The 24,409-nt window shown below is 47.2% G+C and overlaps 1 protein-coding gene across 2 annotated transcripts in view; it reads left to right on the top strand.

Annotated features, from left to right (window-relative positions):
• The window catches only part of rgma (repulsive guidance molecule BMP co-receptor a), a 129,528-nt gene extending 114,454 nt beyond the window's left edge, over positions 1-15,074 (top strand). For both annotated transcript variants that reach the window (XM_072435811.1, XM_072435812.1), the window contains exon 4: positions 12,992-15,074. In XM_072435811.1, the coding sequence (XP_072291912.1) occupies positions 12,992-13,648 (657 nt within the window). In that variant the 3' untranslated portion in view covers positions 13,649-15,074. The remainder of the gene's footprint in view (positions 1-12,991) is intronic.
• Positions 15,075-24,409: the final 9,335 nt, after the last annotated feature.

Genomic DNA, 24,409 nt, shown 5'->3' with positions numbered 1-24,409 from the left:
ATTTGGACGTGTGTCTGAGATGTGGCAGTAGTTTGGACGTGTGTCTGAGATGTGGCAGTAGTTTGGTTGTGTGTCTGAGATGCGGCAGTAGTTTGGTCATGTGTCTGAGACGTGGCAGTAGTTTGGTCGTGTGTCTGACATATGGCAGTAGTTTGGTCGTGTGTCTGAGATGTGGCAGTAGTTTGGTCGTGTGTCTGACATGTGGCAGTAGTTTGGACGTGTGTCTGACATGTGGCAGTAGTTTGGACGTGTGTCTGAGATGTGGCAGTAGTTTGGTCGTGTGTCAGAGATGTGGCAGCAGTTTGGTCGTGTGTCTGAGATCTGGCAGTAGTTTTGACGTGTGTCTGAGATGTGGCAGTAGTTTGGTTGTGTGTCTGAGATGTGGCAGTAGTTTGTGTGTCAGAGATGTGGCAGTAGTTTGGACGTGTGTCTGAGATGTGGCAGTAGTTTGGTCGTGTTTCTGAGATGTGGCAGCAGTTTGGTCGTTTGTCTGAGATGTGGCAGTAGTTTTGACGTGTGTCTGAGATGTGGCAGTAGTTTGGTTGTGTGTCTGAGATGTGGCAGTAGTTTGTGTGTCAGAGATGTGGCAGTAGTTTGGACGTGTGTCTGAGATGTGGCAGTAGTTTGGTCGTGTTTCTGAGATGTGGCAGTAGTTTGGTCGTGTGTCTGAGATGTGGCAGTAGTTTGGACGTGTGTCTGAGATGTGGCAGTAGTTTGGTCGTGTGTCTGAGATGTGGCAGTAGTTTGGACGTGTGTCAGAGATGTGGCAGCAGTTTGGTCGTGTGTCTGAGATGTGGCAGTAGTTTGGATGTGTGTCTGAGATGTGGCAGTAGTTTGGACGTGTGTCTGAGATGTGGCAGCAGTTTGGTCGTGTGTCTGAGATGTGGCAGTAGTTTGGACGTGTGTCAGAGATGTAACAGTAGTTTGGTCGTGTGTCGGAGATGTGGCAGTAGTTTGGTCGTGTGTCTGAGATGTGGCAGTAGTTTGTGTGTCAGAGATGTGGCAGTAGTTTGGACGTGTGTCTGAGATGTGGCAGTAGTTTGGTCGTGTGTCTGAGATGTGGCAGTAGTTTGGTCGTGTGTCTGAGATGTGGCAGTAGTTTGGACGTGTGTCTGAGATATGGCAGTAGTTTGGTCGTTTGTCTGAGATTTGGCAGTAGTTTGGACGTGTGTCAGAGATGTGGCAGCAGTTTGGTCAAGTGTCTGAGATGTGGCAGTAGTTTGGACGTGTGTCAGAGATGTGCCAGTAGTTTGATCGTGTGTCTGAGATGTGGCAGTAATTTGGACGTATGTCTGAGATGTGGCAGTAGTTTGGTCGTGTGTCAGAGATGTGGCAGTAGTTTGGTCGTGTGTCTGAGATGTGGCAGTAGTTTGGACGTGTGTCTGAGATGTGGCAGTATTTTGGACGTGTGTCTGAGATGTGGCAGTAGTTTGTGTGTCAGAGATGTGGCAGTAGTTTGGACGTGTGTCTGAGATGTGGCAGTAGTTTGATCGTGTGTCAGAGATGTGCCAGTAGTTTGGTCGTGTGTCAGAGATGTGGCAGCAGTTTGGTCGTGTGTCTGAGATGTGGCAGTAGTTTGGTCGTGTGTCTGAGACGTGGCAGTAGTTTGGTCGTGTGTCTGAGACGTGGCAGTAGTTTGGACGTTTGTCTGAGATGTGGCAGTAGTTTGGTCGTGTGTCTGAGATGTGGCAGTAGTTTTGTCGTGTGTCAGAGATGTGACAGTAGTTTGGTCTTGTGTCTGAGATGTGGCAGTAGTTTGGTCATGTGTCAGAGATGTGGCAGTAGTTTGGTCGTGTGTCTGAGATGTGGCAGCAGTTTGGACTTGTGTCTGAGATTTGGCAGTAGTTTGGTCGTGTGTCTGAGACGTGGCAGTAGTTTGGTCGTGTGTCTGAGATGTGGCAGTAATTTGGACGTGTGTCTGAGATGTGGCAGTAGTTTGGTCGTGTGTCAGAGATGTGGCAGTAGTTTGGACGTGTGTCTGAGATGTGGCAGTAGTTTGGTCGTGTGTCTGAGATGCGGCAGTAGTTTGGTCATGTGTCTGAGACGTGGCAGTAGTTTGGTCGTGTGTCTGACATATGGCAGTAGTTTGGTCGTGTGTCTGAGATGTGGCAGTAGTTTGGTCGTGTGTCTGACATGTGGCAGTAGTTTGGACGTTTGTCTGACATGTGGCAGTAGTTTGGACGTGTGTCTGAGATGTGGCAGTAGTTTGGTCGTGTGTCAGAGATGTGGCAGCAGTTTGGTCGTGTGTCTGAGATGTGGCAGTAGTTTTGACGTGTGTCTGAGATGTGGCAGTAGTTTGGTTGTGTGTCTGAGATGTGGCAGTAGTTTGTGTGTCAGAGATGTGGCAGTAGTTTGGAAGTGTGTCTGAGATGTGGCAGTAGTTTGGTCGTGTTTCTGAGATGTGGCAGCAGTTTGGTCGTGTGTCTGAGATGTGGCAGTAGTTTTGACGTGTGTCTGAGATGTGGCAGTAGTTTGGTTGTGTGTCTGAGATGTGGCAGTAGTTTGGTAGTGTGTCTGACATGTGGCAGTAGTTTGGTTGTGTGTCTGAGATGTGGCAGTAGTTTGGACGTGTGTCTGAGATGTGGCAGTAGTTTGGACGTGTGTCAGAGATGTGCCAGTAGTTTGGTCGTGTGTCAGAGATGTGCCAGTAGTTTGGTCGTGTGTCTGAGATGTGGCAGTAATTTGGACGTGTGTCTGAGATGTGGCAGTAGTTTGGTCGTGTGTCAGAGATGTGGCAGTAGTTTGGTCGTGTGTCAGAGATGTGGCAGTAGTTTGGTTGTGTGTCTGAGATGTGGCAGTAGTTTGGTCGTGTGTCTGAGATGTGGCAGTAATTTGGACGTGTGTCTGAGATGTGGCAGTAGTTTGGACGTGTGTCTGAGATGTGGCAGTAGTTTGGTTGTGTGTCTGAGATGCGGCAGTAGTTTGGTCATGTGTCTGAGACGTGGCAGTAGTTTGGTCGTGTGTCTGACATATGGCAGTAGTTTGGTCGTGTGTCTGAGATGTGGCAGTAGTTTGGTCGTGTGTCTGACATGTGGCAGTAGTTTGGACGTGTGTCTGACATGTGGCAGTAGTTTGGACGTGTGTCTGAGATGTGGCAGTAGTTTGGTCGTGTGTCAGAGATGTGGCAGCAGTTTGGTCGTGTGTCTGAGATGTGGCAGTAGTTTTGACGTGTGTCTGAGATGTGGCAGTAGTTTGGTTGTGTGTCTGAGATGTGGCAGTAGTTTGTGTGTCAGAGATGTGGCAGTAGTTTGGACGTGTGTCTGAGATGTGGCAGTAGTTTGGTCGTGTTTCTGAGATGTGGCAGCAGTTTGGTCGTGTGTCTGAGATGTGGCAGTAGTTTTGACGTGTGTCTGAGATGTGGCAGTAGTTTGGTTGTGTGTCTGAGATGTGGCAGTAGTTTGTGTGTCAGAGATGTGGCAGTAGTTTGGACGTGTGTCTGAGATGTGGCAGTAGTTTGGTCGTGTTTCTGAGATGTGGCAGTAGTTTGGTCGTGTGTCTGAGATGTGGCAGTAGTTTGGTCGTGTGTCTGAGATGTGGCAGTAGTTTGGATGTGTGTCTGAGATGTGGCTGTAGTTTGGACGTGTGTCTGAGATGTGGCAGTAGTTTGTGTGTCAGAGATTTGGCAGTAGTTTGGTCGTGTGTCTGAAATGTGGCAGTAGTTTGGTCGTGTGTCTGACATGTGGCAGTAGTTTGGACGTGTGTCTGAGATGTGGCAGTAGTTTGGTCTTGCGTCTGAGATGTGGCAGTAGTTTGGTCGTGTGTCTGAGATGTGGCAGTAGTTTGGTTGTGTGTCAGAGATGTGGCAGTAGTTTGGTCGTGTGTCTGAGATTTGGCAGCAGTTTGGACTTGTGTCTGAGATGTGGCGGTAGTTTTGTCGTGTGTCTGAGATTTGGCAGTAGTTTGGTCGTGTGTCTGACATGTGAGAGCAGTTTGGACTTGTGTGTGACATGTGGCAGTAGTTTGGTCGTGTGTCTGAGATGTTGCAGTAGTTTGGACGTGTGTCTGACATGTTGCAGTAGTTTGGTTGTGTGTCTGAGATGTGGCAGTAGTTTGGTCGTGTGTGAGATGTGGCAGTAGTTTGGATGTGTGTCTGAGATGTGGCAGTAGTTTGGACGTGTGTCTGAGATGTGGCAGTAGTTTGGTCGTGTGTCTGAGATGTGGCAGTAGTTTGGACGTGTGTCTGAGATGTGGCAGTAGTTTGGACGTGTGTCTGAGATTTGGCAGTAGTTTGGTCGTGTGTCTGACATGTGGGAGCAGTTTGGACGTGTGTCTGAGATGTGGCAGTAGTTTGGTCGTGTGTCAGAGATGTGGCAGCAGTTTTGTCGTGTGTCTGAGATGTGGCAGTAGTTTGGTCGTGTGTCTGAGATGTGGCAGTAGTTTGGACTTGTGTCTGAGATGTGGCAGTAGTTTGGTCGTGTGTCTGAGACGTGACAGCAGTTTGGACGTGTGTCTGACATGTGGCAGTAGTTTGGTCGTGTGTCTGAGATGTGGCAGTAGTTTGGACGTGTGTCTGACATGTTGCAGTAGTTTGGTTGTGTGTCTGAGATGTGGCAGTAGTTTGGCCGTGTGTCTGAGATGTGGCAGTAGTTTGGACGTGTGTTTGAGATGTGGCAGTAGTTTGGACGTGTGTCTGAGATGTGTCAGTAGTTTGGTCGTGTGTCTGAGATGTGGTAGTAGTTTGTGTGTCAGAGATTTGGCAGTAGTTTGGTCGTGTGTCTGAGATGTGGCAGTAGTTTGGACGTGTGTCTGACATGTGGCAGTAGTTTGGACGTGTGTCTGAGATGTGGCAGTAGTTTGGTCGTGTGTCTGAGATGTGGCAGTAGTTTGGTCGTGTGTCAGAGATGTGGCAGTAGTTTGGACGTGTGTCTGAGATGTGGCAGCAGTTTGGTTGTGTGTCAGAGATGTGGCAGTAGTTTGGACGTGTGTCTGAGATGTGGCAGCAGTTTGGTTGTGTGTCAGAGATGTGGCAGTAGTTTGGACATGTGTCTGACATGTGGCAGTAGTTTGGTCGTGTCTCTGAGATTTGGCAGTAGTTTGGTTGTGTGTCAGAGATGTGGCAGCAGTTTGGACTTGTGTCTGAGATGTGGCGGTAGTTTTGTCGTGTGTCTGAGATTTGGCAGTAGTTTGGTCGTGTGTCTGAGATGATGCAGTAGTTTGGTCGTGTGTCTGAGACGTGGCAGTAGTTTGGAATTTTGTCTGAGATGTGGCAGTAGTTTGGTCGTGTGTCTGAGACGTGGCAGTAGTTTGGACGTGTGTCTGACATGTGGCAGTAGTTTGGTCGTGTGTCTGAGATGTGGCAGTAGTTTGGACGTGTGTCTGACATGTTGCAGTAGTTTGGTTGTGTGTCTGAGATGTGGCAGTAGTTTGGTCGTGTGTCTGAGATGTGGCAGTAGTTTGGACGTGTGTCTGAGATGTGGCAGTAGTTTGGACGTGTGTCTGAGATGTGGCAGTAGTTTGGTCGTGTGTCTGAGATGTGGCAGTAGTTTGTGTGTCAGAGATTTGGCAGTAGTTTGGTCGTGTGTCTGAGATGTGGCAGTAGTTTGGACGTGTGTCTGACATGTGGCAGTAGTTTGGACGTGTGTCTGAGATGTGGCAGTAGTTTGGTCGTGTGTCTGAGATGTGGCAGTAGTTTGGACTTGTGCCTGAGATGTGGCAGTAGTTTGGTCGTGTGTCAGAGATGTGGTAGTAGTCTGGTCTTGTGTCTGAGATGTGGCAGTAGTTTGGACGTGTGTCTGAGATGTGGCAGCAGTTTGGTTGTGTGTCAGAGATGTGGCAGTAGTTTGGACGTGTGTCTGACATGTGGCAGTAGTTTGGTCGTGTCTCTGAGATGTGGCAGTAGTTTGGTCGTGTGTCTGAGATGTGGCAGTAGTTTGGTCGTGTGTCTGAGATGTGGCAGTAGTTTGGTCGTGTGTCTGAGATGTGGCAGTAGTTTGTGTGTCAGAGATTTGGCAGTAGTTTGGTCGTGTGTCTGAGATGTGGCAGTAGTTTGGTCGTGTGTCTGACATGTGGCTGTAGTTTGGTCGTGTGTCTGAGATGTGGCAGTAGTTTGGCCGTGTGTCAGAGATGTGGCAGTAGTTTGGACGTGTGTCTGAGATGTGGCAGTAGTTTGGACGTGTGTCAGAGATGTGGCAGTAGTTTGGTCGTGTGTCTGAGATGTGGCAGTAGTTTGGACGTGTGTCTGAGATGTGGCTGTAGTTTGGACGTGTGTCTGAGATGTGGCAGTAGTTTGGTCGTGTGTCTGAGATGTGGCAGTAGTTTGGTCGTGTGTCTGAGATGTGGCAGTAGTTTGGACGTGTGTCTGAGATGTGGCTGTAGTTTGGACGTGTGTCTGAGATGTGGCAGTAGTTTGGTCGTGTGTCTGAGATGTGGCAGTAGTTTGGTCGTGTGTCTGACATGTGGCAGTAGTTTGGTCGTGTGTCTGAGATGTGGCAGTAGTTTGGCCGTGTGTCAGAGATGTGGCAGTAGTTTGGACGTGTGTCTGAGATGTGGCAGTAGTTTGGACTTGTGTCTGAGATGTGGCAGCAGTTTGGTCGTGTCTGAGACGTGGCTGTAGTTTGGTCATGTGTTATACATGTGGCAGTAGTTTGGTCGTGTGTCTGAGATGTGGCAGTAGTTTGGACGTGTGTCTGACATGTGGCAGTAGTTTGGTCGTGTGTCTGAGATGTGGCAGTAGTTTGGACGTGTGTCTCAGATGTGGCAGTAGTTTGGTCGTGAGTCAGAGATGTGGCAGTAGTTTGGACGTGTGTCTGAGATGTGGCAGTAGTTTGGTCGTGTGTCTGAGATGTGGCAGTAGTTTGGACGTGTGTCTGAGATGTGGCAGTAGTTTGGTCGTGTGTTTGAGATGTGGCAGTAGTTTGGACGTGTGTCTGAGATGTGGCAGTAGTTTGGACGTGTGTCTGACATGTGGCAGTAGTTTGGACGTGTGTCTGAGATGTGGCAGAAGTTTGGTCGTGTGTCTGAGATGTGGCAGCAGTTTGGACGTGTGTCTGAGATGTGGCAGTAGTTTGGTCGTGTGTCTGAGATGTGGCAGTAGTTTGGACTTGTGTCTGAGATGTGGCAGTAGTTTGGTCGTGTGTCTGAGACGTGGCAGTAGTTTGGATGTGTGTCTGACATGTGGCAGTAGTTTGGTCGTGTGTCTGAGATGTGGCAGTAGTTTGGTCGTGTGTCTGACATGTTGCAGTAGTTTGGTTGTGTGTCTGAGATGTGGCAGTAGTTTGGTCGTGTGTCTGAGATGTGGCAGTAGTTTGGACGTGTGTCTGAGATGTGGCAGTAGTTTGGACGTGTGTCTGAGATGTGGCAGTAGTTTGGTCGTGTGTCTGAGATGTGGCAGTAGTTTGTGTGTCAGAGATTTGGCAGTAGTTTGGTCGTGTGTCTGAGATGTGGCAGTAGTTTGGACGTGTGTCTGACATGTGGCAGTAGTTTGGACGTGTGTCTGAGATGTGGCAGTAGTTTGGATGTGTGTCTGAGATGTGGCAGTAGTTTGGTCGTGTGTCTGAGATGTGGCAGTAGTTTGGACTTGTGTCTGAGATGTGGCAGTAGTTTGGACGTGTGTCTGAGATGTGGCAGTAGTTTGGTCGTGTGTCAGAGATGTGGTAGTAGTTTGGTCTTGTGTCTGAGATGTGGCAGTAGTTTGGACGTGTGTCTGAGATGTGGCAGCAGTTTGGTTGTGTGTCAGAGATGTGGCAGTAGTTTGGACGTGTGTCTGACATGTGGCAGTAGTTTGGTCGTGTCTCTGAGATGTGGCAGTAGTTTGGACGTGTGTCTGACATGTTGCAGTAGTTTGGTTGTGTGTCTGAGATGTGGCAGTAGTTTGGTCGTGTGTCTGAGATGTGGCAGTAGTTTGATCGTGTGTCTGAGATGTGGCAGTAGTTTGTGTGTCAGAGATTTGGCAGTAGTTTGGTCGTGTGTCTGAGATGTGGCAGTAGTTTGGTCGTGTGTCTGAGATGTGGCAGTAGTTTGGCCGTGTGTCAGAGATGTGGCAGTAGTTTGGACGTGTGTCTGAGATGTGGCAGTAGTTTGGTCGTGTGTCTGAGATGTGGCAGCAGTTTGGACTTGTGTCTGAGATGTGGCAGTAGTTTGGTCGTGTGTCTGAGATGTGGCAGTAGTTTGGACGTGTGTCTGAAATGTGGCAGTAGTTTGGTCGTGTGTCTGAGATGTGGCAGTAGTTTGGACGTGTGTCTGAGATGTGGCAGTAGTTTGAACATGTGTCTGAGATGTGGCAGTAGTTTGTGTGTCAGAGATGTGGCAGTAGTTTGGTCGTGTGACTGAGATGTGGCAGTAGTTTGGAAGTGTGTCTGAGATGTGGCAGTAGTTTGGACGTGTGTCTGAGATGTGGCAGTAGTTTGGACGTGTGTCTGAGATGTGGCAGTAGTTTGGACGTGTGTCTGAGATGTGGCAGTAGTTTGGTCGTGTGTCTGAGATGTGGCAGTAGTTTGGTCGTGTGTCTGACATGTGGCAGTAGTTTGGTCGTGTGTCTGAGATGTGGCAGTAGTTTGGACGTGTGTCTCAGATGTGGCAGTAGTTTGGTCGTGAGTCAGAGATGTGGCAGTAGTTTGGTCGTGAGTCAGAGATGTGGCAGTAGTTTGGACGTGTGTCTGACATGTGGCAGTAGTTTGGACGTGTGTCTGAGATGTGGCAGTAGTTTTGTCGTGTGTCTGAGAAGTGGCAGTAGTTTGGACGTGTGTCTGAGATGTGGCAGTAGTTTGGACGTGTGTCTGAGATGTGGCAGTAGTTTGGTCGTGTGTCTGAGATGTGGCAGTAGTTTGTCTGTCAGAGATGTGGCAGTAGTTTGGTCGTGTGTCTGAGATGTGGCAGTAGTTTGGACGTGTGTCTGAGATGTGGCAGTAGTTTGGTCGTTTGTCTGAGATGTGGCAGCAGTTTGGACTTGTGTCTGAGATGTGGCAGTAGTTTGGTCGTGTGTCTGAGACGTGGCAGTAGTTTGGTCGTGTGTCTGACATGTGGCAGTAGTTTGGTCGTGTGTCTGAGATGTGGCAGTAGTTTGGACGTGTGTCTGAGATGTGGCAGTAGTTTGGTCGTGTGTCTGAGATGTGGCAGTAGTTTGGACGTGTGTCTGAGATGTGGCAGTAGTTTGGACGTGTGTCTGAGATGTGGCAGTAGTTTGTGTGTCAGAGATGTGGCAGTAGTTTGGTCGTGTGACTGAGATGTGGCAGTAGTTTGGACGTGTGTCTGAGATGTGGCAGTAGTTTGGTCGTGTGTCTGAGATGTGGCAGTAGTTTGGACGTGTGTCTGAGATGTGGCAGTAGTTTGGACGTGTGTCTGACATGTGGCAGTAGTTTGGTCGTGTCTCTGAGATGTGGCAGTAGTTTGGACGTGTGTCTGACATGTGGCAGTAGTTTGGTCGTGTGTCTGAGATGTGGCAGTAGTTTGGCCGTGTGTCTGAGATGTGGCAGTAGTTTGGCCGTGTGTCAGAGATGTGGCAGTAGTTTGGACGTGTGTCTGAGATGTGCCAGTAGTTTGGTCGTGTGTCAGAGATGTGGCAGTAGTTTGGACTTGTGTCTGACATGTGGCAGTAGTTTGGACGTGTTTCTGACATGTGGCAGTAGTTTGGACGTGTGTCGGAGATGTGGCAGTAGTTTTGTCGTGTGTCTGAGAAGTGGCAGTAGTTTGGACTTGTGTCTGAGATGTGGCAGTAGTTTGGTCGTGTGTCTGAGATGTGGCAGTAGTTTGGTCGTGTGTCTGAGATGTGGCAGTAGTTTGGTCGTGTGTCTGAGATGTGGCAGTAGTTTGGACGTGTGTCTGAGATGTGGCAGTAGTTTGTGTGTCAGAGATGTGGCAGTAGTTTGGTCGTGTGTCTGAGATGTGGCAGTAGTTTGGACGTGTGTCTGAGATGTGGCAGTAGTTTGGTCGTGTGTCTGAGATGTGGCAGTAGTTTGGACGTGTGTCTGAGATGTGGCAGTAGTTTGTGTGTCAGAGATGTGGCAGTAGTTTGGTCGTGTGACTGAGATGTGGCAGTAGTTTGGTCGTGTGTCTGAGATGTGGCAGTAGTTTGGTCGTGTGTCTGAGATGTGGCAGTAGTTTGGACGTGTGTCTGAGATGTGGCAGTAGTTTGGACGTGTGTCTGACATGTGGCAGTAGTTTGGTCGTGTCTCTGAGATGTGGCAGTAGTTTGGACGTGTGTCTGACATGTGGCTGTAGTTTGGTCGTGTGTCTGAGATGTGGCAGTAGTTTGGCCGTGTGTCTGAGATGTGGCAGTAGTTTGGCCGTGTGTCAGAGATGTGGCAGTAGTTTGGACGTGTGTCTGAGATGTGCCAGTAGTTTGGTCGTGTGTCAGAGATGTGGCAGTAGTTTGGACTTGTGTCTGACATGTGGCAGTAGTTTGGTCGTGTCTCTGAGATGTGGCAGTAGTTTGGACGTGTGTCTGACATGTGGCTGTAGTTTGGTCGTGTGTCTGAGATGTGGCAGTAGTTTGGCCGTGTGTCTGAGATGTGGCAGTAGTTTGGCCGTGTGTCAGAGATGTGGCAGTAGTTTGGACGTGTGTCTGAGATGTGCCAGTAGTTTGGTCGTGTGTCAGAGATGTGGCAGTAGTTTGGACTTGTGTCTGAGATGTGGCAGTAGTTTGGTCGTGTGTCTGAGATGTGGCAGTAGTTTGGACGTGTGTCTGAGATGTGGCAGCAGTTTGGTCGTGTCTGAGACGTGGCAGTAGTTTGGTCGTGTGTCTGAGATGTGGCAGTAGTTTGGACGTGTGTCTGACATGTAGCAGTAGTTTGATCGTGTGTCTGAGATGTGGCAGTAGTTTGGTCATGAGTCAGAGATGTGGCAGTAGTTTGGTCGTGTGTCTGACATGTGGCAGTAGTTTGGACGTGTGTCTGACATGTGGCAGTAGTTTGGACGTGTGTCGGAGATGTGGCAGTAGTTTTGTCGTGTGTCTGAGAAGTGGCAGTAGTTTGGACGTGTGTCTGAGATGTGGCAGTAGTTTGGTCGTGTGTCTGAGATGTGGCAGTAGTTTGTGTGTCAGAGATGTGGCAGTAGTTTGTGTGTCAGAGATGTGGCAGTAGTTTGGTCGTGTGTCTGAGATGTGGCAGTAGTTTGGACGTGTGTCTGAGATGTGGCAGTAGTTTGGTCGTGTGTCTGAGATGTGGCAGTAGTTTGGACGTGTGTCTGAGATGTGGCAGTAGTTTGGTCGTGTGTCAGAGATGTGGCAGTAGTTTGGTCGTGTGTCTGAGATGTGGCAGCAGTTTGGACTTGTGTCTGAGATGTGGCAGTAGTTTGGTCGTGTGTCTGAGACGTGGCAGTAGTTTGGTCGTGTGTCTGACATGTGGCAGTAGTTTGGTCGTGTGTCTGAGATGTGGCACCAGTTTGGACGTGTGTCTGAGATGTGGCAGTAGTTTGGTCGTGTGTCTGAGACGTGGCAGTAGTTTGGACGTGTGTCTGAGATGTGGCAGTAGTTTGGACGTGTGTCTGAGATGTGGCAGTAGTTTGGTCGTGTGTCAGAGATGTGGCAGTAGTTTGGTCGTGTGTCTGAGATGTGGCAGCAGTTTGGACTTGTGTCTGAGATGTGGCAGTAGTTTGGTCGTGTGTCTGAGACGTGGCAGTAGTTTGGTCGTGTGTCTGACATGTGGCAGTAGTTTGGTCGTGTGTCTGAGATGTGGCAGTAGTTTGGACGTGTGTCTGACATGTGGCAGTAGTTTGGACGTGTGTCTGAGATGTGGCAGTAGTTTGGTCGTGTGTCAGAGATGTGCCAGTAGTTTGGTCGTGTGTCTGAGATGTGGCAGTAGTTTGGTCGTGTGTCTGAGATGTTGCAGTAGTTTGGTCATGTGTCTGACATGTGGCAGTAGTTTGGTCGTGTGTCTGACATGTGGCAGTAGTTTGGTCGTGTGTCTGAGATGTGGCAGTAGTTTGGACGTGTGTCTGAGATGTGGCAGTAGTTTGGTCGTGTGTCTGAGATGTGGCAGTAGTTTGGACATGTGTCTGAAACGTGGCAGTAGTTTGGACGTGTCTCTGAGATGTGGCAGTAGTTTGGTCGTGTGTCTGAGATGTGGCAGTAGTTTGGTCGTGTGTCTGAGATGTGGCAGTAGTTTGGTCGTGTGTCTGAGATGTGGCAGTAGTTTGTGTGTCTGAGATGTGGCAGTGCAGTTCTCGTCTCTCACCGCAGGAGTGCAAAAAGCATGTACTTCAATCGGAGCTGATATTCCTGACTTTGTTCTGACTTGAAGGTTTAGAGCTGCAGTAAACACACTTTTCTTTTCAGAGGAGGGCTGAAACCTCACCATAGTTTGGTTCGTGTCATTTTCACTAATGGTTTAATCCTGGTAATGATACACATGGATATAAACCTCTTTATCAACATTGGCAAGGCAGGTTTATTTGTAGAGCACAATTCAGACACAAGGCAAAACAAAGTGCATCACGACAGGAAAAAAATGCCTCAAAATAACAAAGACATGACTTGAAATGAAGACATGGTGACACATGCTCAACGCATAAACACACGCCCGGCGCATGAAGAAGTTATGTCGGTATTTTGCGTCACAGCGACAGAATGAATCTGTCAGTGGCAGAATTCTCGGTTCGATGAGCAGACGTTGGCAGTAGTTCGAGTCTGCGCGGGTTTCATGCGATGTTGACAGTAGAAATCTGAGCTAGTTGCTATGAAATCCCGTTAATTTCCGAGTGGAACCATCCGCATAGTTGAAATTTTTTTCCTAAAGAGTCTTTAACGTAAGGCTTCGCACTTCAACCAAACACTCTCTGATTGGCTGAACACGCAGGCCTTTAAGCCACTGCAACACCAATACTCTTGCTCCCAAGATGCAGCAGTAAAAGGTTCGAAAGTTACAAGTTAATTTCAGATAATTGTTGAGGGAGAAAAGTCACATTGTTGTGTGACAATTTAGTAATTTTCACATACCGGTAGTTGATTATGAAATACACAAAGATTGGACCGATTAGATTTCTAGCCCAGACTTGTGAGCATAACTTTAACTCTTTGATTGTCCACTGTCACTAATGCTTTTCCTGTTTTCTGCCGTAGCTCACAATCATCTTCAAGAACTTCCAGGAGTGTGTGGATCAAAAGACCTTCCACGCAGAAACGGACGAACTTCCGGCTGCCTTCGCCGATGGCTCCAAGAACGGAGGCGAGCGTCACAGCGCCAACACTCTGCGCATCGTGGAGAAGGTCCCTGGGGCGCACGTGGAGATCCAGGCACGCTACATTGGCACTACCATTATAGTGCGGCAGGTGGGACGCTACCTGACCTTCGCCGTGCGCATGCCCGAGGACGTGGTGCGCTCTGCAGAAGAAGGAGACACTCAGGACCTGTACCTGTGTCTGCACGGCTGCCCCGCCAACCAGCGCATTCACTTCAGCCGCACGCTGCAGGCGACGGGACGTAACAGGCCCACGCAGAGTTTCAGCTACCACACGGCCAAGGCTAAGTGCAAGGAGAGGCTCCCAGTGGAGGACCTGTACTTCCAGTCGTGTGTGTTCGACCTGCTCTCCACTGGAGACATTAACTTCACCATGGCCGCCTTCTACGCATTTGAGGACGTCAAGATGCTGCACTCCAACAGCCAGCGCCACCACCTGTTTGAGGAAGATGCCAAGAGCGGGGCGGGCCCTGGCACGGCCCCACGCTCTCTGCTGCTGCTACTGGGCTCAGCGGCACTGCTACTCGGAGGCCTGTAATCCTCCTGCAGCCATTGTTTACATGTGTGTCTGCTCTAGTGTCTACTTTAATCGGATCATCCAACGCAGACGAGTCCACCCTCCTCACCTGGATATCCCAGCCCAGGATCCAGCCCAGGATCCAGCCCAGGGTCCAGCCCAGGGTCCAGCCCAGGGTCCAGGCCAGGGTCCAGCCCAGGGTCCAAGCCTGCAGTGGGAGCGTGAGTCAGTGAGGAGACCGAGTCCGGCTATGTTAAGGCCCCTGGACAGCGCTGCAGAGATACAGAACAGATCAACTCTGTGCACACATTCCGGTGGAGCAGGACCAATCCAGGGCCAGATCTTCAGAATCTGGCCTCAGTGGAGTCTGAGGGGCGGAGCTAACATTCTGTCAGCTGATTGGACAGTGGGTTGGCAGCACAGAGCTTTATACAAACTGCACTGAATCAAACAGTGAATGTCAAAGTCAGTCGGTGAATGCGTTTGCATGTTCCTCCTGTGTCAACTTGAGCCACGCACACACTCAAACCCAAAGCTCACTTACATGTAACGGTGGGCCCCTGGGTGCTGCTTTAGGTGCTGAAAAAAACAGAGGGGAAATATCTACCTCCGTCTGCCCTGAGCTGCTTCAGTGGAATCCAGGCTCCTTCTAAGATTAAATACCAGACTTTTTCAATGTTTAAAGAGCAACTAAACGCCAAAGCCACTTTCTTAACTGTTTAACTGTGTAAATGGGTCTAAAATAGATATACACACATCCCTGGCCTTATTTTGCCATTTTAGTGCATATTTGTTAAAAATCTGACTTTTGGGTCCAAAGCTGTGCCTGCTTTGTCCTACTGGATTCAACTGTGAATCATAAGCCTGGCCACTACGTCCCGACTGTCCCCCTGTGAGCCCCGCCCCTGTAAGCCCCGCCCCTGTAAGCCCCGCCGCTGTGAGACCCGCCCCTGTAAGCCCCTCCGCCTCTGTGAGCCCCGCCCCTGTTAGCCCCTCCGCTGTGAGACCCACCCCTGGGAGACCCGCCTCTGGGAGCCCCGCCCCTGTGGCTGGAGAAGGCTCTGCCGTGGGGGTTTAGTTACACTTTAAAGATACACTCTGTAACCTTGCCCTGCAGGTCCTCTGTACTGCTGCTGCTGGTCACTAATGTGTGCTCGTTGTGCAGTGTGTGTTCTGTTGTTCATATGTGTGTTTTTGGTGAATGTGAAACTTGATTTTACAGAACTGTACAAACATGAGCACCAGCACCTCGTTCATACACACGAGGCGGGACGTTTACCGTCAGACGTTGCTGCCGGGGCTCATGGTTTACTTAAGCACTTTATGTTTTTGGAGCTCTTTATGAATGGTTTGATGCCAGACAGATCAATATGTTTGTAAAGTAACTTTGGTATTGTAGTTGTTTAAGATGTCTATTATTTATTGAATAAAAATATCTTGTTCTCAAGTGTCTGGTCGAATGTGTTCCAGTGCATTTCTCAGCAACTTGACCTGGTAATAAATAATTGAATGCCATGGAAAGCAAATGGATGAAACTAATAATTTAAATCAGTTGTTCTCAACCTGTTTTCATAATGGAAATTGTGTGCTTTTGTTCCCAAACAAATAACTCCACAAAATTATACAAAAGCCTCTTGTAACAAGACATGGTTTAAATCAGTCAAACTTTTGGTCAATTCTAGGACTTCTTGAAATCCTTTGGCGACCCCCAGGTTTAGAATCACTCATTTAGAGCCGTTTACTGCCCGACAGGAAGTGACGGTGAAATGAGGCAAGTAGAAACGGCTAAAGAAGCTAAGAACTAAATGCACCAAGGCTTCAAAAGGCTCTACAATGACATCTAGTGGTAATGTTTTTGTACTGCACTGTGGTATGTGATAAGGTTGTCAATTAAATATGATCACGTTTTAATTTGTGTGTGTTTGTATTATTGATGTATTTGTTTTTAGAAGAATATAAAATAAAATAAATAGAATAAAATATTTTACTGTTAAAATTTCCAGGTTTAGAATATATGTAGACAGACTTGTTTCTGCTGTGGAGGGATGTAGTCTGTCTGCTAAGGTTTCCTCTTTCCAAAGCCAGGACAATATAAACATAAAATAACAAACACGGAGAATATAAAGACTGGGACCACAGATTTGCGAGTCTAGAGCGCACACGCTGCACATGCTGCACCCGCTGCACCCGCTGCACCCGCTAGACCCAGCTGCACCCCAAATGTCATTTTTTCCCATTAATGTCTGTTTCTATGTCAGTCCAGTCCTCGACCATTGGTTTGTGTCAGCTGTTTCTTAGTGATGGCCTTTTTTCCTGCCACCAAAAATATGTTCCAAAAGTATTCATTTAGTGTGTCCATGGCAAGAGTTTTGGGGCCCAGATACATAGTTCTAAAGTCGAGAGGGGTGGCAATGTCAAAAACAGTCTGCAGTGCATTATTAATTTCAGTCCAATATTTGTGAGCAACAGGACAGTCCCAGAACACGTGATAGTGTTTTGCCTCCTGGAGCCACAGTTTCTCCAACAGTTGCATTTCCCTGTGAATAATGGGCACTTTGACCTGGTGTTAGGAAAAATGTTGATGTATTTTTGAACAAAATTCTCTCTTGATATGGGATTTGTGGTCCTCCACTGAGATGTACACACTATCTCCCACTCCTCATCCACCAAAACAAGATTACCTTCTCTTTTTCTCTTTCCCATTTCTGGTTAACGTACATGCCTTGATTTAAAAAAAAAAAATCAGTCCGAGGGTTATAATGGTCATTAATTTGTCTAATTTCTTGGTCATAATAAGTATGCATAGCAGGCAATTTTATGTTCAGTTCCATCAATCAAGACATCATGAATTGTTTCCGATCGATCGTCTAATATAAACCAATGGTTCCAAGTATAAAGCAGACATTAGGCAACTCATGTTGTGATTTTGGGCGTTACAAAAATAAAATGAATTGAATTGAATAAGGGGGGGACCAAGCACAACCCTGTCTTAATCAGTGAATCCGTCAAGTGACTGTTAATTTAAATGTTTGATGCTGGGCCATCGTAAAGAGCCCTAACATATTTGTACTATTGAATCATCTATTTAAATTTGTTTAGGGGGTAAATATTTAAAATGTCAATGTGGTCGATGCTGCTCTGTCTGATCATTTCTGTGTCTTCTTCTTTGTCTTCGTTTTTTCCCAAACCACCGGCTTGTCCTGCAGTTGTTCAGAGGAGTCACCCTCCACCCACAAATATTATCAACATGCACATTGAAATCACCTGTAATGACCAAACCATCAAAGTCTGTGCATATGACTGAAAGCATCTCAGTAAAATCAACAATAAAACGTTGGCAGTGCTGGGGAGGCTTGTATAAAACAATGAAGAGAATGGATGGAGACTTTTGGAGGTTTTAGCTCCATTTTAAAGGATACATACTTAAATGATGAAAACACCCCAAAAGACAACCTGCGGGTAATTATTTCATCTCTAAAGATAACACAGACTCCACCCCCTTTTTTGTTTTCTCGTTTGTCAGATTCAAACTTAAAGTTTGGTGTAGCAGATTCTATCAGAACTACATTTCCTGTGTTTTTGTCAAGCCATGTTTCAGTTAAAAACATAAAATCAAGATTATAAGAAGAAATACAATTATTAATTAAGAGTGATTAGTTACATAATAATCTGACATTTAGCACAGACTAGTTTCAGTGGGACTGGGCATTGTCTTTTCACAGGGAATATGAATCAAATTTCTCAGATTGGACCGCCTGATTCTCATTTTGTTTTTCCATCTGTGTGATGTGACTACAGAAATAGCACTAGGGGGGGCTATTTTTACATTGGTTTGATTTTTAATATGACAATAAGTCCTGGTAACGCTGAGACCCAGTGCATCCTATCTATGAGAGATACCAGGTGAAAAGCGAGGGGGGATGGGTGGTGGGGCTTTTGTTGGTGTAGTCGGCTTGTGCAGGGAAGAGTTGATAATTATTGACATAGCCCTTGATCTTGCTATATTGGGCGTGAGTGAAGCCATCTTAAGGCCTAATTTAATCAGACATTCAAGATGGCTGGCAAGGCCCATGGGTGAGGGTGAAGATGGGAAGGAGAGTGAGGAATCTGTAGTGGGAGTAGATGTTGCAGGGGGAACCCAGGGCTGGTCTGAAGGCAGGGGCGATGACAGGGATGTTGTCGAGCCTGTCAAAGATGGGTCCAAGGCCTTTGAAGATTGTTCAGGTGCTGTTGCTGATGAGTCCTTCGCTGGAGGTGGTGGAGGTGAATGTGGAGGAGCTGGAGCTGAATCCTTTTCTGGTGGTGGTGGAGCGGCTGCTGATGAATCCTTTGGTGGAGGCTGAGGTTGTGGTGCTTTTGATGTTGAAACATTGGCTCGATCTCTGGCTGATGGAGCAGGAATTCTTCTTTCATTCCTCTCTCCTCTAACTGTCTGCTCAGGACCCTGTCCAGGACCAGTCCAATGCCTCAGAGAGTGGAGCAGGTTCTCTGTCAGCACCCTCACTCCACCTCTGCACCCTCACTCCACCTCTGCACCCTCACTCCACCTTTGCATAGGTGTGGATCATTTCTCTTAAACAGGTCTCTCGTTTCCAGAATAGATAGAAGTTCTCAATGTAATGTAGTCCTCTAGGTGCACACTCTTTGGACAGCCATGTGTTCAGTTGAAGAAGCCGGGTAAACTTGTTTATCCTCCTGTCGATGTTTGGAAGAGGTCCATTTATGAATGTTTTGATTTCCATTTTATCAAGCACGTCGAATAGCTTCAAGAAGTCTTTTTTCAAAACTTCAGTCTGTTCTCGCTGCATGTCCACTGCACCACGTGTACAATCAGCTGTTTAACTCCTCCATGTTTAGCCATAATATTTGGAAGGAGTGACGTTATCTCACTCACTGTGGCGCTGTGAAAACAGTGTGTGTTGATCTTTTCATGCGTCACGTGACTTATCGCGCCGTCTCGAATCAGGGCAGACCTATCAGTGATCTTGACGCTTGGCACAGATCGTCCCACTGTCTGCTGCATTTTGGCCACATCATGTATTAAATTTTTCCTCTGTTCATTTAATTCAGTCTCTGAAAGTGGTAAAAATCAGTTTGTAAGCTGTATTTTAGATCACTTTACGTTATCTTTGTATCGTTTAGGCTTTGCCCCAAGTTTGTTCCAAGAAACAGCCTGGTCTTTCTGGTTTTTAGACAGTTTTGGAAACGACAGAGTCACTACGGTTTAGGTTGAAAGTAGCAGTTTTTCTTGTAACAAGTGTGGACTTCTTACCCCCGGTTGACACAGGAATTGTATCGTGAAGAACTTTTTCAGATTCCAAAACAAATATCTGTGTTTTCAGTATAGTATATATATATATTATTTTATTTTATTAATTTATTTTTTTCCTGTGAGACCAGGTCGTGAATCAAATGCTACAGGAGATTAAAAAGACAAATGATCCTTGTCTTTTTCATTTCCTGTAGTATTTGAGGATCCTTGTTTTCATGTTTAGTTTCCAACAGCTTTAGTTTCTGTAAATCATTTAATTTGTTCTGCCTTTGTTTCTTTTTAGCCAAGGCAGCAGCAATTACACTGCCCCTCAAAACTGCCTTTGCTGCATCACAGAGAATGGTGGAGAAACTTCATCATTGTCATTTTCTTCTACATACGTCTCTATGTCCTTTGTCATCATTTTTTTACAAATTTAGGGTCAAAACTCTGTTCACAGGCTATTCTGCTTGAGATCAATATGACCACGCCCCTCTGACTGCATACTTTCCCCCCTGCTCTTCTCCCTGTACACAAACTGCTGCACCTCCAGCCTTGACTCCGTAAAACTGATCAAGTTTGTGGACGACACCACCCTCATCGGGCTCATCTCAGGCGGGGATAAGTCTGTCTACAGGAGGTGGAGCGGCTGGTGTCAACGCCCAGAAGACAGTGGAGATGATCGTGGACTTCAGGAAAGTCACAGCCCCCCAGCCCCCCCTCACCATCTCAGACTCCTCCATCACTAACGTGGACTCCTTCCGCTTCCTCTGCACCACCATCACCAGGACCTCAAGTGGGAGCCCACCATCAGCTCCCTCACCGGGAATGCCCAGCAGAGGATGTACTTCCTGCGGCAGCTGAAGAAAGCAAAGCTGACAGCGCAGATAATGGTGCAGTTCTACACGGCCATCATTGAGTCCATCCTCACCTCCTCCATCACCTCCTCCATCACCTCCTCCATCACCTCCTCCATCACCTCCTCCATCACCTCCTCCATCACCTCCTCCATCACCTCCTCCATCACCTCCTCCATCACCTCCTCCATCACCTCCTCCATCACCTCCTCCATCACCTCCTCCATCACCTCCTCCATCACCTCCTCCATCACCTCCTCCATCACCTCCTCCATCACCATGTGGTACACTGGAGCCACAGCCAGGGACAAACAGAGACTACAGCGCTCTCTGCTGAGAAGGTGTTCGGCTGCAGACTTCCATCTCTGCAGGACCTGTGCGTCTCCAGGACTCTGGGACCTGCATCACAGCCGACCCTTCTCACCCTGGACATGGACTATTGAGCCACTCCCCTCAGGCTGGAGGCCACTCCCCTCAGGCTGGAGGCCACTCCCCTCAGGCTGGAGGCCACTCCCCTCAGGCTGGAGGCCACTCCCCTCAGGCTGGAGGCCACTCCCCTCAGGCAGGAGGCCACTCCCCTCAGGCAGGAGGCTACGGTCCATCCGGACCAGAACTTCCCGCCACAAGAACAGTTTCTTTCCCTCTGCTGTTGGACTCATGAACACTTCTTAAACACTGTCACTTTAACTAATTTAATCACTTCACTGTTCACTTTCTGCACTTGTAAATTCAACTGTAAATGTATGTACATATTAAGCCTATTTTCATTTTTATTATAATTTTTTATCTTATAGCTTTTAGTTGTTTTTATCCTATAGCAGATTTAAATTGTTTCTCTTTTTGAATTATTCATTGTTCATTGTTTTATGTTGCACTGAATCACCAAGACAAGTTCCTGTTTGTGAATTCTGTTCATTGACATAAACCTTTTCTGATTCTGTTGTTTGCCCTGTATGAGGAATAGTAAAGTCTGTTAGAACCAAATGTATTACATTTTTGATGGGTTAGGGTTAATAATCGTTTGAATTGGTTTCTTGTAGGTATATAATATGCATTTTAGTGTTAGTATCTTTGACCACGTATTTAGACCCAATATGTGATTAACTTCAAAACATGCTATTCTTCATTTCTCAGATGCCATTGTAAAAAACACACAAACAACAGAACACAAGGCGGTTTTTGGTATTTAGAAAACAAAGTTGAAACATACTGTCCCACATGGGGTAAATACTCACATGTCTCCAATACAGACCAGGTCCTTTTCAATCACAAGAGTAGTTGCCTCGAGGGGCAACAGTGAAAAACAGATTAAACAGTGTCCATAGGGACTGTCCCAGTATCCCGTGTCTTTAGACAAATGTCCCAAGCTAGCAAGCCCCTAATAATGATGAAGTCAAAATAAAGTAATCCACTTTCCACTGTCTCAGAAGAAGCCTTTCTTGATCACTATCGCAGCGTAGTAAAGAAAAGGAGATGTGTTCTTGGTCTTGGTGCTGCCATGACACGCTGTCCAGGGTCAATCTTCATTTTCTCAGCTTTTGTTGTAAGTTTCAGATACTTGAGGATCCAGGTCTCCACATACTTGACCACATCCTTGCCCTCAGTGTCCTCATTGTCGACAATCTGCAAATCTACAGTCTACGGTCTCGGTTCTACAGGTCGTCCAGTTTGTCTGTCAAAACAGGCACATGGTTTGTCTTTTCTTCCACTGTGGTTTGTAAAGTAGAGACGATGTCCCTCAGGTCAGAGACCTCCTCCTGTGGCTCGGGTGTCCAGCTCGCCATTCTTGGATTTCAGATCATGCATTTCCACCTGGGCCGTGCCTATCTTTCCGTCCACTGTCTTTGTAATCTTGCCATAATCTTCAGTGAAGCCGGAATAATCTCAGGGTCTCTCGCTCTGGGTGCTCTCCACCGCCATGTCCGACACGGAGCTGGAGCGAGAGGGGCCAAAGCAGTTCGGGATCTGCCACTGATGCTGAGCTAGCTAGCATGTAGCATTGCCAGACTGTTTCTCTGAGGTGTTTTTCCTTCTTTTTATTGGACATGTTTCTGAAATAAATGTCCAAGTACAAGAGCTGGAGGCACCAGCGTGGGGCATGTGAGTTCAGGTTGTTGTCACATAGTGATATATTCCTATTGATTTGAAGAGACTGATGATAGTGATGTGATTTGTGTGTTTTTGACATCAGACTTTATGCTCCATGTTGAATGGCTCCTTTAGGACATGGACTCTGTGCCCAGTTGCATCCACTCATCTGAGTGCCAAACATGGAAAATTGGATTTGTGGGAAAATACATGTAGTGGGCAGTGGGGGGCAGTGGAGTGTCCAGTTCTTTGTAGGATTGGAGCAGGAGCGGCCGGGGAGCTGTCAGGGGCCCTTCATTAGGAATGGACTTGTCTCCACTATTTGATTGTTCACAGGATCAGGCTTTGGGTTCGGTGCATGTTTTCAGCATGAATCCTTTTGTTTTCTATATTATCCTTTCTTTTGTCTCCTGTTTCTGTTTGGTATGTTTGTTTGAGGCGTTCGACCAGAGTCTAAACGCATTCTGAATCTATCTATGGCAAAATCAATACGATCAAGCCAATGGCATCGGATTTTCTACTAGTAGCATCCTTTAATGTTAACGACATATTGAACCCAGTCAAACAATCAAATATGTTGACAAAAAATAGAAAAGAAAGAATAGACGTATTATATATATAATAGACATATTATATAACACAATTTTGTTAGATTTTTTTTTCTTCTTTTCATCCTAGGGAAGCAAGTATAGGAAGGATAGTTAGAAATAGGAAAGGAATAAGTGTTTAAAAGTGGATGTGTGTAATGTGTCTGTAACGCTCCATTTTGGATGTAACTTGTGTTAAAAAGGTTTGTCTTTTATTCCAGCCGTGTCAGGTTTACAGACAAGTTCAGAAGTCCTGCCATGAAAGACACGTTCTGTCCTGTGCACGAGTTCAGTTGTTCTTGACCCTGTCCAGGTCCTGCTCTGAATTTAGATATTTTTATGATGCCTGGTGTTCAATATGAATGAGTGAGTGTGTATTTGACGTGAGCGCTTCCTCTGCTCATTCACACAACCGTTGCTAAATAAAACAGCGAAATAAACTTACTTATGATATAAACAACATGTCAAATGGAAGTGTGCGTTGTTTCTAACAGCTAAATATGACTCATTAAGATTCTTCTTCTCTTACATTAGCTGCACAGTCCAAACAGCATGTTCTGAAGGGATCTTACAGTTTATTTACTGTAAGATCAAAGTTTCCTCTCTTCAGCTGCTGCAGATGTGCTGCCCTCAAGCCGCCTGTGCCAGTGAGTAAGCTCCATGTGTGTTCTGTGTCTCAGAGTGTACAGATGAATGCTTCATGCTAATTGTAGTTTGACAGCCAGTGCAGTGATGTTACATTTTGTGTCATATATTGTATTTGATGTGCACACGTGTTGTGAATGCTTATTACTAAAACATTCCTCTGTTTTGTTCTCTAGGACCTCCTCCAGTGGCTCCATCCTGAGCCAATCCCACCCGACCACAAAACATTTCTCAATACATAAATCATCAAAGCAAATTATTAAATGCATCATCTTCATTCAATATCAGCCCAGAAAAGCTGGAGCAAACACAGACACTCTGGCGGTCTCTGACAGCGGGCAGCACCAACTGTGCCTGTCACCATGACACCTGCCACAGTGAACCTGCCACCTACAGCTGGGCAGCAGCAGCAGCAGCAGCAGCAGCAGCAGCAGCACCACCAGCAGCAGCCCTAAAGAAAGTCACCTTTAAGGACTTTGTGGACACAGAGTTCTTCCAGAGGGAGCTGGAGGCCACAGGACAGAGAGAGGAGGAAAGGAAGCAGCAGAAGAGGAAGAAACATGTAGAACAGGAAGAACGTGCAGGTTCTGCCCCAGGAAGAACGTGCAGGTTCTGCCCTGTTCTGCCCCAGGAAGAACGTGCAGGTTCTGCCCTGTTCTGCCCCAGGAAGAACGTGCAGGTTCTGCCCCAGGGAGAACGTGCAGGTTCTGCCCTGTTCTGCCCCAGGAAGAACGTGCAGGTTCTGCCCCCTGTCAATAAATATTCTTTTGTGTTTTTTGTGTTTTCTTTCCAATATAATAATACAACAATACTCTATAAATGATTGAGATATTATATAATGAATTATATGAGTAAATGGTTTTATTTCTCTGCAGAAACACAATAGTTGTACAGTGTTTGGAGATGTGATAGTGTCAACCTCTTCATGATTCATTGATATCAGAGCACTTCTGGCTTGTGGAGCTGCAGTGCCTGCAGAGAGAGAGAGAGAGGAGAGAGAGAGAGAGAGAGAGAGAGAGAGGAGAGAGAGAGAGAGAGAGAGAGAGAGAGAGAGAGAGAGAGAGGAGAGAGGGAGAGGGAGAGGGAGAGAGAGAGAGAGAGAGAGGGAGAGGGGAGAGGGAGAGAGGGAGGGAGGGAGAGGGAGAGAGAGAGAGGAGGGAGAGAGGGGGGGAGAGAGAGGGGAGAGAGAGGAGAGAGAGGGAGAGAGGGAGAGAGAGAGAGAGGGAGAGAGAGCGAGGAGAGAGCGAGAGAGAGGGGCGAGAGAGAGGGGAGAGAGAGAGAGAGAGAGAGAGAGGGAGAGAGAGGGGAGAGAGAGAGAGGGGAGAGAGAGAGGGGAGAGAAAGAGAGAGAGAGA

Source organism: Eucyclogobius newberryi, unplaced genomic scaffold (genome assembly GCF_026437365.1).
Source record: "Eucyclogobius newberryi isolate DKJ021-1_F unplaced genomic scaffold, fEucNew1.0.hap1 SCAF_7, whole genome shotgun sequence".
In the NCBI taxonomy this organism is placed as follows: Eukaryota; Metazoa; Chordata; class Actinopteri; order Gobiiformes; family Gobiidae; genus Eucyclogobius; species Eucyclogobius newberryi.
This window is presented reverse-complemented; position numbering and strand designations above follow the sequence as displayed.